The sequence below is a fragment of the Phycodurus eques genome, chromosome 5, assembly GCF_024500275.1.
Source record: "Phycodurus eques isolate BA_2022a chromosome 5, UOR_Pequ_1.1, whole genome shotgun sequence".
Classification (NCBI taxonomy): domain Eukaryota; kingdom Metazoa; phylum Chordata; class Actinopteri; order Syngnathiformes; family Syngnathidae; genus Phycodurus; species Phycodurus eques.
Window position 1 is genome coordinate 27,131,118 of NC_084529.1, and position 17,227 is coordinate 27,148,344.

The window sequence follows — 17,227 nt, forward strand, 5'->3', positions numbered from 1 at the left end:
GATGCTCTGTCCCGGAGGCGGCCAGTCATGCGGGTGGCACGGGAGTGGGTATCCGCTACGCTGCACGAAGAAGAAAGTTTGAGGAAAGATGCACGAAGAGGAGGATGGCGGCGAGTCGAGCTCCGGCCCAGCTCCTCGGCTTGAAGCATCCACCAAAGCGGCCGGCGACGGAGTCCACGGGGAGGCGCCGAAGGAGCAGACGTCCAAGCTGTGTGGCTTCTTGAGCAAACTGTCCGGCAAGGGGCCCCTGAGAGGGTACAAGCCACGGTGGTTCGTGTACGATCCCAGGAAATGTTATCTGTATTACTTCAAGAGTCCCCAGGACGCTTTGCCTCTGGGGCACATCGAGATTGGCGATTCGTGCTTCAGCTACGACGTGGAGGCCGAAGAGGGACACTTTGAGATCAGCACGGCCGGGAAGGAGTTTCTGCTCAAGGTATACGATCATCTTTTCAAGCAACTCTGCCCCCGCCCAGCCGAGGTGCTGCTGTCATGTGCACCCAGCTCTTTCACTTTCTTTCATATTTGCACCGCTGACACACCCATTCACGCTCTGCATTTGTGTCACACGGAAGTTTTAATGGATTTATGAGAAAATGCATTCTATTTAAACACACACACACAGATAGAGATGACATAAGTACTCTCCCTCTGGACTTGCAGTAGAAGTACAAATACTTATGTAAGGAAAGACGGGTAAAAATTGAAGTACTGATTTAAATCCTTTAAGGAAAAGTGTATCATGAATTTTCAGAAACTATCGCGATAAACAATAGTATTGTGTCATTGATGCTTTTTAATGCTAGTGATAAAATGATATGAGAGCATAATATTGCAATACGATTGACTCGACTTGCGAGTTATTCGGATATGAGCCGTTGTTTTGATTTTCTTTTGCTTTGAATAGGATCTATGTTACGGTCCTATTAAAAGGAAGCAACACGTAGACAGGCAATAAAACAGTACTCAGTCGTATATTCTTTATCCTCTGCCAAGAACGACACATTTTAGTGCCGTACTGATGATCTGAGAGAGGAGTTGTGTTCACTGGTTCACATTCTTCCATGTTGATGAGGTCCCTGTTTTTTCCACCCTATAACCCCCCCAAGATCTCAATCCATCAAGATCTTAACTTCCACTGACTTGACATATCTCTATTTGTTATTTTTAGATTGTATCGTCAGCCGCAAAAAAAGTGAAAACCTTATTTTAACCAAGTAGCAGAAAATACAGATATCTGTTTTCAAATGTATAGAGTAAAAGGAGAAGTTCATCAGAAAAATAGATACTTGAGTAAAGTACAGATACCTGGAAAAAAAATGTGCTTAAGTACAGTAACATAATATTTGTACTTAGTTCTTGCAAATCATCGTCAACCTATATTTAATTGAATACACTACAAAGACTACAAAGACAAGATATTTAAGTATTATAGATATATAAGATATTTATATTTGGATGGTCTTTCAGGATATTTTGGCATTGTGGTTAAGTAAGGCAACTGTTAGTAGCAACTGTCAGTCTGATGCAGTCAAGGAAATGGTGCAGGTGAGCATCCATCTTGAGGATGTGTGTGCGTGTTGTGTGTGTGTGTGTGTTGTGCATGGTTACACCCCCAGGCCTCCAGCAAGCAGGTGATGCACTTCTGGCTGCAGCAGCTCCAACAGAAGCGCTGGGAGTTCAGCAACTCACGAGGACAGAGGAACAGCTGGAGCTCGCCCACGTTGGCCAACCCTATCGGTGGGCTTGTTGCCAAAGACAACGGTATGGCGGTACACACACACATGTATGGTATCCGTACAGAACTGAAAGCAAACACACAAGTCTGATGGGTTGATATTTCAATGCCATTATTTCTTCATTTATCATTACTTTGTTGGCGGTCTACCAAGGCCATCCAGAAACTGCATAAAACGACATTATACTGTAAATTCAAAAGCCTTATGGGTGAAAACAGCTTTACAATGGAACAAATTGTAAAAGAAAAAAAAAACAAGTGATTCATTGACTACTTCAAGAGAGTCCTAAAAAGAAGCTACAAAACATGACTTAAAGGAAAAATGAATACAGTGGCTGAAGTAAGTATTTAACGCGTCACTAATTTTCTCAAATATATTTCCAAAGGTGCCATTGACATGAAAATTTCACCAGCTGTTGGGAATAACCCAAGTAATCCATACATACAAAGAAAGTAGACCAAATGAACTCAGAAATTAAGTTGTGTGTAATGATGTACAATGACACAGGGTAAAAAGTATTGAACACGCCAACTGGTATTTATTTAATACTTTGTACAAAAGCCTTTGTTTGCAATGACAATGACCTTCAAATCTTGAAGGCTCGGTGATCTTTTTTTAAAATGTTTTTTATGGGTTTTTTTGTGGTCCTGTTTGGCTGTTAGGTCAAGCAGAATGGAAGATCTGTATCCCTTCACAGTGGAGTTTGGGCTTTTTATTCTTTTAGTTTTGATTGGATTCAAGTCAGGTGATTGGCTGGGCCATTCTAGCAGTTTTATTTTTTTTCTTTGAAACCAATGCAGAGTTTCCTTCGCAGTATGTTTTGGATCATTATCCTGCTGAAATGTCCATCCTCGTTTCATTTTCATCACCCTTGTAGATGGCAGCAGGTTTTTATCAAGAAGGTCTTGGTACATTTGCTCGTTCCTCTTTCCTTCAATAATGTGAAGTTTACCAGTACCATTCGCTGAAAAGCAGCCCCACACCATCATGTTCCAACCTCCGAACTTCACTGTTGGTATGGTGTTTTTAGTGTGATGTGGAGTGCCATTTCTCCTCTAAACATGATGTGCATTATGGCATTCAAACAGTTCAATTTTGCTCTCATCCGACCAGACTATACTCTTCCAGTATTTAACTTCCAAATGTTGTGCAGCAAACTTTCCATGAGCTTGGACATCCTTTTTTTTTTTTTTCCAGCAATGGGGTCTTGCGTGGTGAGCGTGCATACAGGCCATGGCGGCGGAGTACATTACTTCCTGTTTTCCTTTTGACAACTACCTGCTAATTCCAGGTTGTTTTGAAGCTCTTCACAGGTGGTCCTTGGCTCTTGGACAACTCTTCTGATTATTCTTTGCACTCCTCTGTCAGAAATCTTGCAAGGAGCACCTGATTGAGCAAATTTATAGTGGTATGATTGGCTTTCCACTTACGAATTTTGACCCCAACCGTGCTCACTGGAATGTTCAGTAGCTTATATATGCGCCTGTAACCAATCCCATCGTTATGTTTTGCAACAATTAGTTTACGATGGCCTTGGCAGTGAGACCTTTTTGTAGTCCATCAATTAGGACTGAACCAGCTCATATTCATTTGCACTGACAAGGGGCTGGATTGCTGTTTGATTATTGATAGATTTTAGGTGTTGTCTTTTCCTGTCTTAGGTGTTGTCTTGTCCTGTCTTGTCTTTCCATGACTTTTTGCACCTCCCTTTCGTCATGTGTTCAATACTTTTTCCCTGTGTCATTTTGCAGTTTTACACACAAGTTAATTTCTGAGTTTATTTGTTCCACTTTCTTTGTATGTATGGGTTACTCCCAACATTCGGTGTAATTTTCAGGTCATTAGCACCTTTGGAAGTATATTTAGTGACAAAAATGGTGACGTGTTAAATACTTATTTCAGCCGCTGTATATGATTACTAATATGTACATAGTACCATAGTACATAGGTTTTACTTCAGTATTTAAAATTTATTGTTATATGTGTTACATTGCTGATTTGATGTTTCACTTTTATGTCTGTTTTATGTTGTATGGTGTTTTATGTCCTGAGGACCACAATGGAAATAAACCCTCAGACTTTGTGTTTTTATCCTCTGTGATGATACCTGACTGTCGAGAAGTGCTAATGTGTTCTTTTCTGTGCTACTACCAAATCAAATGAAATCAATATTTCTTATAAAAAAGCCATACTTTTTTAAAAAAAAAAAAGGTGTATATTCCTTTTTAGATAAAAAGTCATATTTGTTTAGTTTAACGTCATGAAATTACAAGAATACATTTCCAGATTAAAGATGTACTAGAAGAATTAAGTCAGATATTTTAGACAAAAAGTTAAATTTGTTTTAGAAATAAAAAGCAGCAGTAATCGTGTTTTGAGTATGTTTAGTCATTTCACAGAAGAGTAGAAGAGGCTTATTTCACTTTTTTCTTTTCAAACTCAACAAAAAAATACACATTCTAGACTGGCAATACACTGAAGACAACATTAAATACACTGTGCAATAACAATACAGATTATAATTCCAAATTGTCAAGTATACCTGCACAATTTAATTACATCAATATACAAGAGATTTGTACTGCCCTGCATCATCACTGAGTCATTAATATTTTGATGTTGTACAGTCATAAGCAGCAGATCTTCACGGCCAACGTCGTTATGGTTGCCCTCAGGGGGCCGGTTGTAACGGTGAAACTACAAAATTTATAATAGCTAAGGGTGTCACGGTACCCCATTAATCACTGTTTGCTAGATACCTTGGTTTTAAGGTCATGGTTTGGCTCACGTTGGGTGTAAACAGAAAAAGATTTAATGAAATTTAAAATGAAATATCAAAAGCTTAAATATTTCATCTCAGGCAAGTGCAACATCAAGAGCTTGTCTTACTTTTTGGAAATGCAGGATGCAAACTGCGACAGAGCATTTTGAACAATCAATTATTATGCTGATAAAACAAAAATATTGGCATTTTGTTATTGCTTTTGTGTTATCTGAAGACCCTGGAAGAGGCGATTTAAATGCCACTCGGTTACTTTTGTACGTCGTTAGTTATTCCTCGCGCTACACCAATATTCACCTTTGTGTGATGCCATTTCAAATGAGAGTGACACTCTGTCTAACACATGGCGCTTGCCGTGATGTTCACGAGCCAGAAGCTTAGCTGCACTATGTTGGTATATAGAGTAGCAGTTACATTTCTTGCCCCTTTCCTATAAAGTTCTGGGTGGGAACCCTAATCCTCTCCCTACTGATTCCATAAAATGACGTGGAGGGCCGGATCTGGCGTACGGGCTCCGAGTTTGACGTCTGTGTTTTAAAGGCTTTAATGTAATGTTTTCAACCTTAGGAAGCCCTTGATGTTTTTATTTTTCCTCCAGTGTACTGTGATGATATGCGGGGGTGCAGATAAGACCCACGAGGTCAGTCAGCCATTCAATGAAGCCTGCCCTCTCCTGCTGTAAAACGTTTAACATTGAAGATTGTTGGGAGGTTGGCAAGACTAACTAAGCTTTCTATGCAATTCTAAATACTTCATATTTATGACACAACTAATCAAAGCACGTAAATAATTTGGCATTTTAGGCAGGTTTCCCCCCCCCCAACTGTTTTAATTAATAATGTGGTGTCTGCTTGCACCACACTGAAGTTGCTCCACAATAGTTTGATTAGATTGGACAGATTAGCATCACACATTTTTGTTGCATTTTGACTTTTTAGATATGCAGTTGCTGTGTCCCCCTTGTTGTTGTTTATTGATAGTGTCACGAGTTTGATGAGAAAATATTGTTTGTTTTGTTGTGTGTGTGAGTGTTCCACACTAAAAAGTAGAGGTGAAATAACAGTGCGTTTCTTTGGAATCTACCCAAGGTTATCGCAATCTAATCTGTTTGTAAGCATTGCACAATAAAATTGGTGCACATGCTCCATTTAATGTTCTCTTGCTATGTCAAAAATCCAGCATTTACAAAAAAATATTTGGTTACAATGGACAGTTGAGAGCGGTTTTGCAATATTGTAATATATTATTATGGCTATAATATATTAAACAGCTCTCAAAATGATGCACTGCAAAGTGTCAATCAAAACTACCATTATTATTTTTTCTTTATTTCTTGTATTGCAGCTTTATTTATTTTAGTTTCTGGTGAGTGTAGTTTTGGGGCTGAGGGGTGGTGGTGTTCATTGAGTAATACTGCATTTTTGTTATTACTATGATTTCCAGATGCATTCCTTTTTGAGAAGCTCAGTGACAGCATGGAGAAGGTCCGCAGTGACTTTGCCATGGAGTCTGAGAAGGAAGGCGGTGGAACGGTTGGAATCCAGTCAGCCAGAGGGATTGCTACTTCCACAAATACCCTTAATTTTTCACTCAAGAACTTTGGTGCAGAGCTCAGGTCGGTCTCTTTTGTACAGTGTTCCCCTGCAATATTCTGTTTCACCTAATGCGACACTACTACATCATTTTTCTATGGAAAGAAATCATCGCTTTATTGCAGGGAGTTATGGTTTATATTAATCGTTTTATAGGTATTGATTTTTCCCGGATTTTGTTTTATTTTCCCAATGCAATTATAATGGACGTCAAATATCCGCGGCTATTCGCGGTCCAGACCTGTCCCGCACGAACAGAAAGACTACACTGGCCGCTGGTAAATCACAGGTCACGTATAGAGAGACACCCATTCACACTCATATTCAAACTGTCACTGAGTGCGAATTTAACCCACGCTGCCTGCATCGAAATCTGGCGAAAGTACCTTACGCCATCAGTGTCTCTACATTTTATGGTTGCAATCTTTTTGTTGCTTAAATATGTGGTAGAAGTGTAAAAATATGTGGTAGAAGTAAAATTATATATAACAAGTTTTTTATAAGGTCTTTGTACTGTATATCATATATAGAATATATCCCTTGCAATGAACGGGCCTTCACTGTATTCTTGTATTGCCTGTATTATTATAAATCCACTCACCTAAAGATGCTTAATCTGTTAAAGCCATGCTAAACAAGCAAAACAAGTTTGGTGTGATGAGGAAGGGTAATGTCCCCTCACTTCTTCCTAAGGTGGATTGCAGTAGAGGAAATCGTTACACTCCTTTGCTGCTATCGGATACAGACGTGTATAGTTCCCCTTCTGTGGGAAGCAAAATGATTCAACACTAAAATGACAGCAATGTGCAAATTTGTGCCGTCACCTAACCGATGTATTTTGACATAAAAATAGCACGGTACCAGGTTTTTGATAGTACCGGAATTTTATATATATATATATATATATATATATATATATATATATATATATATACATATCTACACACACACACACATGTCTGTGTGTATGATTGCAGGCACTGATCTAATATTTTTTTAGAAAATGTTAAGAATAGCTAATTCTTTAATTACATTATTTTTCAACATTATTCTAATATTTTGATTTAATAAAAACATAAAAGTATTAGAATTTGTTTTGTCAGTTTTCATTCCACTGCTTTTATTGATATTTTCGATTTTTGCCGTGGTATCGTTTCAGTACCGGTATCGAGGTATTTTAGGCAAGTATACAGTTGTATCGGAGTCAGAATTTTGGTATCGTGACAACACTAGTCACAGCGATTTAAAAAAAGAAACAAACAAACTAGAATTTACACCGATGTGATCGGGTTGATCGGTATCGGCCGATAATTAACATTTTAAGATGATGTCATAATTCACCAATCCGATCAATGATGTAATTTATCGGCTCCGCAAAAGACATTTACTCCGCGTCGCTATTGTGTCCAGTATATTTGAATCCAAAAGCTAGTTTATTTTTAGCCTTGTCACGTGTCTTTTGACGTACTACTGTAAATATCTGACAGCCAATAAAGTTATTTAAAAAAAAAAAAAAACTTTGGGCGTTGTGGGACAGACAACATGCAATGCATGGATCAGACTACAGGACAAATTTGGTCGTTCACGATTGCACCATGTCAGACTACTGCAATAAAATCTTCGCATCCCGTCTTTTATGATCACTGGGCTTTAGCTTGTCAACTCAAACGCGACCGGATACACTCGTTATCATGGCGACGACATTGCGATGCGTGTATTTTAAGAACAAAATGGAGAAAAACGTGTGGTGGTGGTCACCGGCGCTTGGGAGATTACGTTCATTTAAGGCTTGCTTGAGGTATGCTCACGTACTTTTAATACGATACGGCTCGCAAGTAGGCAACAAAACGTTATGTAGCCTAGCCAGCTAGTGCTAGCACTAACGGTTGTACGTAAACATGCCGGGGTTATGTCGACTCATGCTCTAAAGTTCCGGTGTGTGTGAAGTAATTTAGTTACAATAAAGTAATTCAATTACAGTAAGTTAGCACCCATTATTTCTGTCATGTTGTAATGTTGACTGATTAGAATACATGACCTGACTAGAGCAGTGATTTCCAACCTTTATGGAGCGAAGGCACATATTTTACAATTGGAAAATCTTACAGCACACCAACAAATAAAAATGTCACAAAAAGTAGATACACCGTAATTATTGTATGCACTTCCTGCCATCTAATAGAAGAGCATTTATTTGTTCTGTCTGTCACTATGCCTCCCTGGCATAAATAGAGGAACAAAGATACATTATTTGTTGTAAATGAAAAATAAGATTGTGATTATATTTTATATATTATTTATATATATTATTTCTTGTAAATGAATAATTTCTTTAGCAGTTAAATCAAATTTGATCATTTACAAAGACACACCTGAAGATCACTCATGGCTCACCAATGTGCCACGGGACACTGGTTGAGAATCAGTGGACTAGAGAAGGCTTTTGAAGATACTCAGTATACAGTACACAAGTATATACAGCAAATGAACAAGTCATTTAAATAGACACATTACTGCATCTTGTGATTGGAGCGGTGATTGGTTATCGTCTTTTTAAAACTCGCTGATCGGTGATGAGCCCCAAAAACCCTGATCGTGTAAAGCCTAAAAAAACATTCTTCAAGTTCTAGCTTGTGGTGGTTTTCCAAAACAAGGGTCTCAGAATGTCAAACCTTTATTAAATCAGATGACCTCACAGTGATTTCTTTGTCAAGAGTGATTTGAGCAAAGCTCTCTGCTGACTAGTTTGTGTCCCTTAAGGAACTCCATGTACTATCTGCGACCGGGTAAGGGAGGTGAGAGCAGACGCAGTGTGTTTTACACTGGCAGCAACAGTAGTGCAGACGAGTGGGAGCTGGTGGACGCTCCACCCAAAGACTTCCCCGAACACAAACATCATCCAGACGCTCACAGACGTACGTCCACTGCCTCATATCTTACTAAGCAACTTCTCTTTGCCTACGTTGCTCATTTTCATGAAGCATTTTAATGAAAATGAGTCATGAAATCTTGTCTTTTAGATTCCTTTGGATCAGCTTTTGATTTTGTTCGCAACTCGTCGAAGCCCAAGAGGCCTCTGCTCCGAGACATGATGGGCTCTGGGAAGTTTGGCCGCAATGCCGAAACCCGCAGCGCCGAGAGCTCCCCTGTAGAGTTGAATGGCAAATCTTTGGAAATGCAACTTCACCTCCAAAGCCAGCAGGAGGACGTGTGTCGCATGCAACAGGAACAAGCCAAACTCAAGGAGGAGCTGGCCAGTCAGAAGGTACAAAGTTATTTTCATAACCTTGATTCACTGACACAGAGCTCCTCGATAGGTGGACAAACACTTTTTGGAGGGATTTATCTATTCATCCATTTTCTATAATACTTAGCCTTTTCAGGGTTGTGGTGAGCCGAAGCCTATCCCAGCTGACTTTGGGCAAAAGGCAGACTGCACCCTGGACTGGTCACCAGACTGTCAAACAGCAGATATAGTGACAAGACAACTATTCACTCTTTTATTCAGTTCATTAAATGGGAACTGAACCTACGCTTCCATGCACATAAGTCTGGCGAATGTACCACTACACCATCAGTGACTTCCTTTTGGGGATCTACGCTAGTCTTATTTTAGCCTGGGCAGCTTTTATTTGCAGTGAAGTGTATGTATCATAACCTTTATACGTCTATGACAGTAAAGCTGCTTACACACTAAACTCGGTTTTCCGTGGCGCCAACCCCTGGGTTGGGCACAGGGACAATGACGGCAAGGCGTAAGCCGCTTTTGAAGCGACCGAACAGGAAGTAGCCTGGTGTCTTTTCCCACGGGTCTGGACGTAAAGTAGGCCACAGCGCAGCAATATATATTTGTCACCGTTTCATTGGAAAGCCCTGGATTTGCTCATATCAATCAATCAATTAATTAAACTTTTTAAAGCTGGAAGTGCGTTTCACATAAAAAATGCAACACAAAGCGCTCAACATAAAATAAAATACAAAAATAAATCATACTGGGCCCGTAAGCCACAAGCCACCAAGATGGAGTCCGCGGTACAGCCGTGAGGCGAGAGCTTGCACCTACGACGACTGGGGACCCCAAGAGGCAGGACCACGACTATGACCCATCACAGCTCCGGGTGGAAAGGGCTCCCTCTGAGGAAACACTGGAAACAGTAAAATATTACTAAAAGATATTAATCAAACCTAACAATGTATACTGTAGACTGAAATGCTAAAAACATAAATGACAAACATAAAAATATAAAAGCAGGGTAAGTTAAAGTACAATAAATATTGATGAAAGATTTGAGATAAAATAACTAAAATAAATGCGAAGATAGGAAGTAAGTAAAACAAATTAATATTAATTAAATTAAAAAGTTGGGTCTTGAGCCTGTTCATAAAAACACTGTGGCCCTGAGGTTCTCCGGCAGGCTGTACCACAGAAGGTGGCCACAGAACTGAAATGCTGCCTCACTGTGAGTGCCTGTCCTTACTCGAGGGATAACTAAAAGGCCAGAGCCAGAGGACCTACCGTAATTTCTCGTGTATAATGCGCACTCATGTATAATACGCACCCCCAAAGTTGACCTCAAAATTCTGGAAATCCCTTGTATGTATAATGCATTTTTACAATGTATGATTTTGCTTCTACCCTTATGATCAAAACATGAAGTATCTGTATTTTGTTAGTTTAAAAAATAATAATATTTTGAAGTTTAGCACTTCATTCGAACACATAATCCTTTTTTTTTTTTTTTTTTTATTTACTTGCTCTTATTTTGAAATTAACAGCCCTACTTTTATTTAGAAAAAAAACAGTATACGAAATATAAATTGCCAAAACATATCCAATATAAATTAATAAAGGGAGGCACTATAACACATTGTACACATTTTCACATACTGCAGGTATTTTTTTCCACAATTCAGTTTGCTAGAATGACGAGCCACATAATTTGTTAAACATCTTTTCTTGGATGTTGTGTTAATTAAATTAAAATGTATTTACTCAATCAGGAGCTGGTGAGACTTTTGCAGCAGACCTTGAGAACATCCCAGTGTGATCGCCAGCCACCACATCATCTAGTCCCACCTCCAGATCAATCATCCACAGAGTTCAATCAGACTCACCATGCAGCGGTAAGCCCGGAGGAGGTTGCGCGTTTAGAGGCCCAGGTTCAGGAAAGAGATGGACAGATCCAGTCCCTGTGTGGCCACATGGAGCGTCTGGCCTTGGAGAAGGAAAGCCTCCAGCAAGAGCTAAGGGGTCTGAAAATCAAGGTTGGGGAGATAAACGACCAGTTGGGCATGCTGATGGAGACCATCCAGGCCAAAGATGAAGCTATCATCAAGCTGTCACAGCAGAGCTCCGAGCTGAGCGGGACTCAAAATGATGGTTCACCGCCTCCCGGGAAAGAGCAGCAGGAACTGGACATCCTCAAGGTACCACAGACTACACACTATAGCTCAGCTGTCCCCAAACCTTTTTTGCACCAAGGACCACATTCACAAAAAGCAATGTTTTTCTAATGTAAGGCACCCAGCCTTGTCACAATAAAGGTTGGGAAACACTGATCCAAACACATGGAATGTGCTATAAATATTACATATACATATTACTTCATATTAAATGCATATTACATATGTAATTTTAGTGTCTCTACTCTTTTGTGTATTTTAGTATTACTCTATTAATACATTTCTGAATATATTATGTGTTTGACTTTCAGGACAGTCTTCAAGGCTATAAAAGCCAAAACAAGTTCCTAAACAAAGAGATCCTGGAGCTGACAGTGTTGCGCAGAAATGCTGAAAGTCGTGAGAAAGGATTAGAAGCAAAGGTACAGTACTGTGGGTGTGTTGGAATTGGAAAAAAACAGGAAGTCTGAATCATTCTTAGGGGAAGTCCAGTATGACTTTTTCTCTATTTTTCTTTAATGTGCAGTACACAGCGTTGGAGGCCAAGCTGTGTCAGGTGGAGAGTAAGTATCTGGTGCTGCTTCAGGAGGTGAAGAACCCGGTGTGCTCGTCTTCGGAGCAGAGTCCTGCCCGGGAAGTCATCTCCAGATTGTTGGAGGATGCTCTACAGTTGGAGAGCCCCGAACAGGAGGAGCACACCGTCTTTAGACCAAACACTGTCAGGTATCAACTACACAAAATTTGAAAGAATCCCACGCAGATGAAAATACTTAGGACACAGTATTTGTAATATACAGGTGCATCGCAACAATTTTAAATATTGTGCAAAACAATTTATTTCGGTAGTTCAATTCAAGAAGTGAGACTCATATGGATTCACTGCACACAGCAAAATATTTCATGACTTTATTTGAAGCTTTCATGAATTTAATTACAGCTTACAGATCACCAATCTCAAGAAATTAGAATATTACACAAGACATATTGAAAATATTATTTAGTCTCGAAATAGGTAGGAATTGGCCTCCTGTAAAGTGTTTGATGAATCTGCTTAATGCGCTTCAGTTTTTAAACTTTTTGAAAGACTGAGATAAATGAATTTTTTAAATGATATTGTAATTTATTGATATACATCTGTAAACTTTGAGAATAAATTTTCTGCATTTTGAAAAAAAATGACAGCGAAAGAAACTAGTTTGTGTCTTATTGTGACTAATCATCTACACCAGTGTTTCCCAACCTTTATCTGTATTTGTCTCTTGTACCTGTATTGTTGTAGCCAAACAGCGCAAAGTAATTCACAATTTTTTGGTGTGTGCTAAACATGAAATTAGCACGGGAACAAAACAATGCGCAGAAGTGCGTGATGTCACGGGAAAACGATTTATTGTAAAGTAAATATAGATGACATGTTTTTGTGGAATTATAATCCTGGAATCCAATTGTAATAATTTCTCTCTGCATCATAGCATAATGGTAGGTTGCCAGGTTTGCGTACATGACACAAAAATAACTTATTTCAAAAACAAAACAAATGGCACACACTTTTGTACATAATGTTAAATGTAAAAAAACAGGCAAGACTTGTCAAGTCATGTAGTTCAAGTCTTAAGTGAAGTCATGTCTCATGAATACCAAGTCAAAGTCGAGTCTTTCATACAGTAAGTTTTAAGTCCCAAGTCCTTAAGTCTGCTACGAGTCCAATCCCCAACCTCTAGTTAATACCACCTCCCCTCTTTGATGTCATTGGCAGCGAGTACGATGTGTACGGCTTCAAGACGTTGCCCGAGGAGGAGGAAGAAGAGGAGCGCCTGGTCGCCAAAGTGAGAGCCTTGGAGCTCAAGTCCCTCTCCATGACGGCGCAGGAGGTGTCCGTCGGCGTCAAGTGGGAGAACTATCTGGCCGGCACCATGAACCGGAGCTTGGTGCGTTCCCCCGAGCTCAAGGCGCTGATCCGCTGCGGTATTCCCCACGAGCATCGCTCCCGGTTGTGGCGCTGGTGCGTCTCCGTCCACGTCAAGAAGTTCCGGGATCATCTGGCGGCCGACTACTATGAGACTTTACTCAACGTGGCCCGTGACAAGCCCAACCCTGCGTTGAAGCAGATTGAGCTGGATTTACTGCGTACTTTGCCCAACAACAAGCACTACTCTTCTCCCAGTGCGATCGGCATCCAGAAGCTCAGGAATGTTCTGGTGGCGTTCTCCTGGAGGAATCCTGACATCGGATACTGCCAGGGACTAAACAGGTACTGAGAAGTCTTCTGTCACTGCCCAGATATTTTGCTATACTTTTCTAACTATTAGTCTGGCATTGAATTTCAGCCATATAGGACGAATACAGAATATTCAGGGTGTTCCAAAAATTTGACATCTTTTAAAATATGAATATCTGAGTAACTACATGTGCTAGGCCAGTGATTCACAACCATGAGCTGTGAAAATGATCCAATTTCACTTAATCAGTCATAAATTATTTATTTACTACAAATAATGTCTTGTTTCATCTATCTATGCCATCGATATATAATGACAGGCGGAACAATAACATGTTTTTCCACTAGATGGCAGAAGGGACAATTAACCTCTGTATCCACCTGTTGCCATTCATACATACATCATTCATGCAATAATAGCTTTGTGTTTCGATCATTTTCTTGCAATCGGCCAATATATACATTTTGGTGGTGTACTGTGAGATTTTTCAAATGTAAAACACAGTAAGTGCCTTGGCTCAGTAAAGGTTGGGAAACACTGTCCTCAGCAAATGGAATTAAATAGACTTCATGTTGAAAACTATGATTATTTATTTATCACAATTCCAATAACATATTCAAACTGATGGATTTTATAACTGACTTAACAAAGCTTTATCAATGTTCAATATGTCACGGAAATCTTATTAACTTCTGCCAACTGGGAACTGTTTTAAATTGTGACAATGTCTCCTTTCAATTTAGTTAGTACATATTTTTGGAACAGCATCCATCCATTTTCTGGACCGCTTATCCTCACTCGGGTCGCGGGCGTGCGGGAGCCTATCCCAGCTATCTTCAGGCGAGAGGTGGGGTACACCCTGAACTGGTCACCAGCCAATCGCATGGCACATATAAACAAACAACCATTCGCACTCAAGTTCACACCTACGGGCAATTTAGAGTCTTCAATCAACCTTCCATGCATGTTTTTGGGATGTGGGAGGAAACCGGAGTACCCGGAGAAAACCCACGCAGGCCCTAGGAGAACATGCAAACTCCACATAGGCGGGATTTGAACCCCGGTCCTCTGAACTCTGAGGCAGATATGCTAACCAGTCGCTCACCGTGCTGCCTCACTTCAGACGCCTGTGAATCAATCAGAGTGTGACTCCCCGCCACCACCTGTATTTAAAATAGATACAATAAAATAGCAAACATTAAACCACTTCTTCTTTGTGTTAGTTGCCTGCATTTGACATCCTTTTTCAACCAGTAACCTAAAACTATGGTTAATAAGAATTGATGTATCCGCCTTCCCTTTTTCCATGACCTCTTCTTAACGTGGGTTTGCAACATTTGGAAATTCCCACAGGAAATAACAAGCATACATGTATATGGGAATTTTTGAGAACTATCCATCCATCCATATTCTATAGCGCTTGTCCTCTGGTCAGTTTCCATCCCTTTGAAACCCTCTCTCCATGAATCCCCATGAAAAGTGTCCAAATTTGAATATTATGGAAAGCTTCCCGAAAGTCTCTGCTCCTTTCCAACCATAAAATTACAGCCTATCGGTACTAGTAGGCATCCTTGTAGATGCCTAAAGAGGCAAAGGGGCAGTCTCTGACTATGACATGTCACACAGTATTTACTGTATGTATGTTTCAAGATGATAAATAAATGTTGCCCTTCTAACTACACGTTGAAAGAACATCACGTCATGTAGATGTAACCCGTAATGTGTTGTGTTTCTTCAGGCTGGCAGCTATTGCCTTGCTCTATCTGGACCAGGAAGATGCCTTTTGGAGCCTCATAGCCATTGTGGAGGTGTTCATGCCAAGAGATTATTACACCAAGACTCTGCTTGGCTCGCAGGTAAGCAAACAGGACGCATAGATGTGATGTTACTGTAAATCGTCATAAGGAACGTCGATGGTGGCGTCCGTGCAGGTGGACCAGCGCGTGTTCAAGGACCTGATGAGCGAGAAGCTGCCACGACTCCATGCCCACTTTGAGCAGCACAAGGTAGACTTCTCCCTCATCACCTTCAACTGGTTCCTGGTGGTGTTTGTGGACAGCGTGGTCAGCGACATCCTCTTCAAGATCTGGGACGCCTTCCTCTACGAAGGGCCTAAGGTCAGCTAAGTCCACCAAATTATCGACAAGCCATTTGTTGAGAATCTGGATTTTGACTTTGCCAAGCTAATAATGCTCTCTTTTGACACTGTTGGAGAAGTATTTATTTAAATACATTTTTAGGTATAAGAATGATTACTACCAGCTGTCTTGTTTGATTTGCCAATTTCCCTCCTCAGATCATGTTTCGCTTCGCTCTTGCACTCTTCAAATGCAAAGAGGAGGAGTTCTTAAAGTTGCAGGATTCCACCACTATCTTCAAATATCTCAGATATTTCACTCGCACAATCCTTGATTCTCGGTAAGGGAATACTGTACTTTGCTGTGTCTGCACTTGAAACGTGTCATTCTGGTATTTGCCTTTTTTTTTGTTCCTTTCAGGAAACTAATGAACATCGCTTTTGTGGACATGAACCCATTCCCGATGAGGCAAATCCAGAACCGGCGCGCCTTCCACCTGGAGAAGGTCCGCCTGGAGCTGACTGAGCTGGAGGCCATCAGGCAGACCTTCCTCCGGGAGAGGGAGACGTCTCAGGACAGACGCAGCTTCGTCAGCGACGACGACGAGGAGAACTAAACTCCAGCTGGTCAGACTTGGCACGCAACAAGAATGTTCTTTGATACAGAGTTTGCTTTGTATTGCAGCTGGACCAATCAACTTGTGGACCAAAATATCACAGACTTTCAGTATTCCTGCCCTTTTTTTCTTTTTCTTTTCTTTTCTTGTTTTGTGTTGCTTGTGTGTTTATACAATACAACTTGTCTGAAGCTTGCTGTCCAAATCAGTATTTCCTCAATTGTGGCTGTGACATTTTATATGTACAGGTGAACCTCAATTAATAAAAATATTTTGGAAAGTTTTTATTTTAGTAGTCCAATTTAACAAGTGAAACTAGCGTATTATACAGATGAACTGCACACAGTGAAATACTTTATATTTATAATCCTGATAATCAAAGCTTTCAGCTATCAAAAACCCAAATTTCACCATCTCAAGAAACTAGAAATATAAAAATGGTACTACCTAAAATCATTTTAATATAGAAATGATCCAACTTAATTCTCATATTAAAAATAATTGTTTGTTTCTTATGTAGTTTTTTAAAATTACCTTTTGGGGCCATCTACGATTTTCCCATTTTTAAGTTAACTACTGAAATAAATGAACCTTTCTATGATATAAGATTTTTTTTAGATGCATCTGTATACAGCAAGTGTTTTTATGTATTTGTATTTAAACCTAAATACCACTTAATTGCTCATTTTGTTGAATACAAACAAGTGTTTCAAAATTATTCGGGGTTTTTTTTTTTGTATTTTTTTTGTATTTTTTTAAATAAACTTGAAAAATTTGCTAAGTTACACAAAATTTCTTAAT

General features: G+C 39.8%; 1 protein-coding gene across 1 annotated transcript; it reads left to right on the plus strand.

The window, feature by feature from the left end:
• Positions 1-35: 35 nt before the first annotated feature.
• tbc1d2b (TBC1 domain family, member 2B) lies at positions 36-16,709 on the plus strand. The gene is made up of 13 exons (XM_061675902.1): positions 36-436; positions 1,620-1,764; positions 5,965-6,136; positions 8,874-9,028; positions 9,134-9,378; positions 11,115-11,540; positions 11,828-11,938; positions 12,043-12,239; positions 13,270-13,764; positions 15,471-15,588; positions 15,664-15,849; positions 16,029-16,150; positions 16,231-16,709. Exons 1-13 carry the CDS (start codon positions 89-91, stop codon positions 16,424-16,426), a joined length of 2,916 nt encoding a protein of 971 aa, XP_061531886.1. The 5' UTR covers positions 36-88; the 3' UTR covers positions 16,427-16,709.
• Positions 16,710-17,227: the final 518 nt, after the last annotated feature.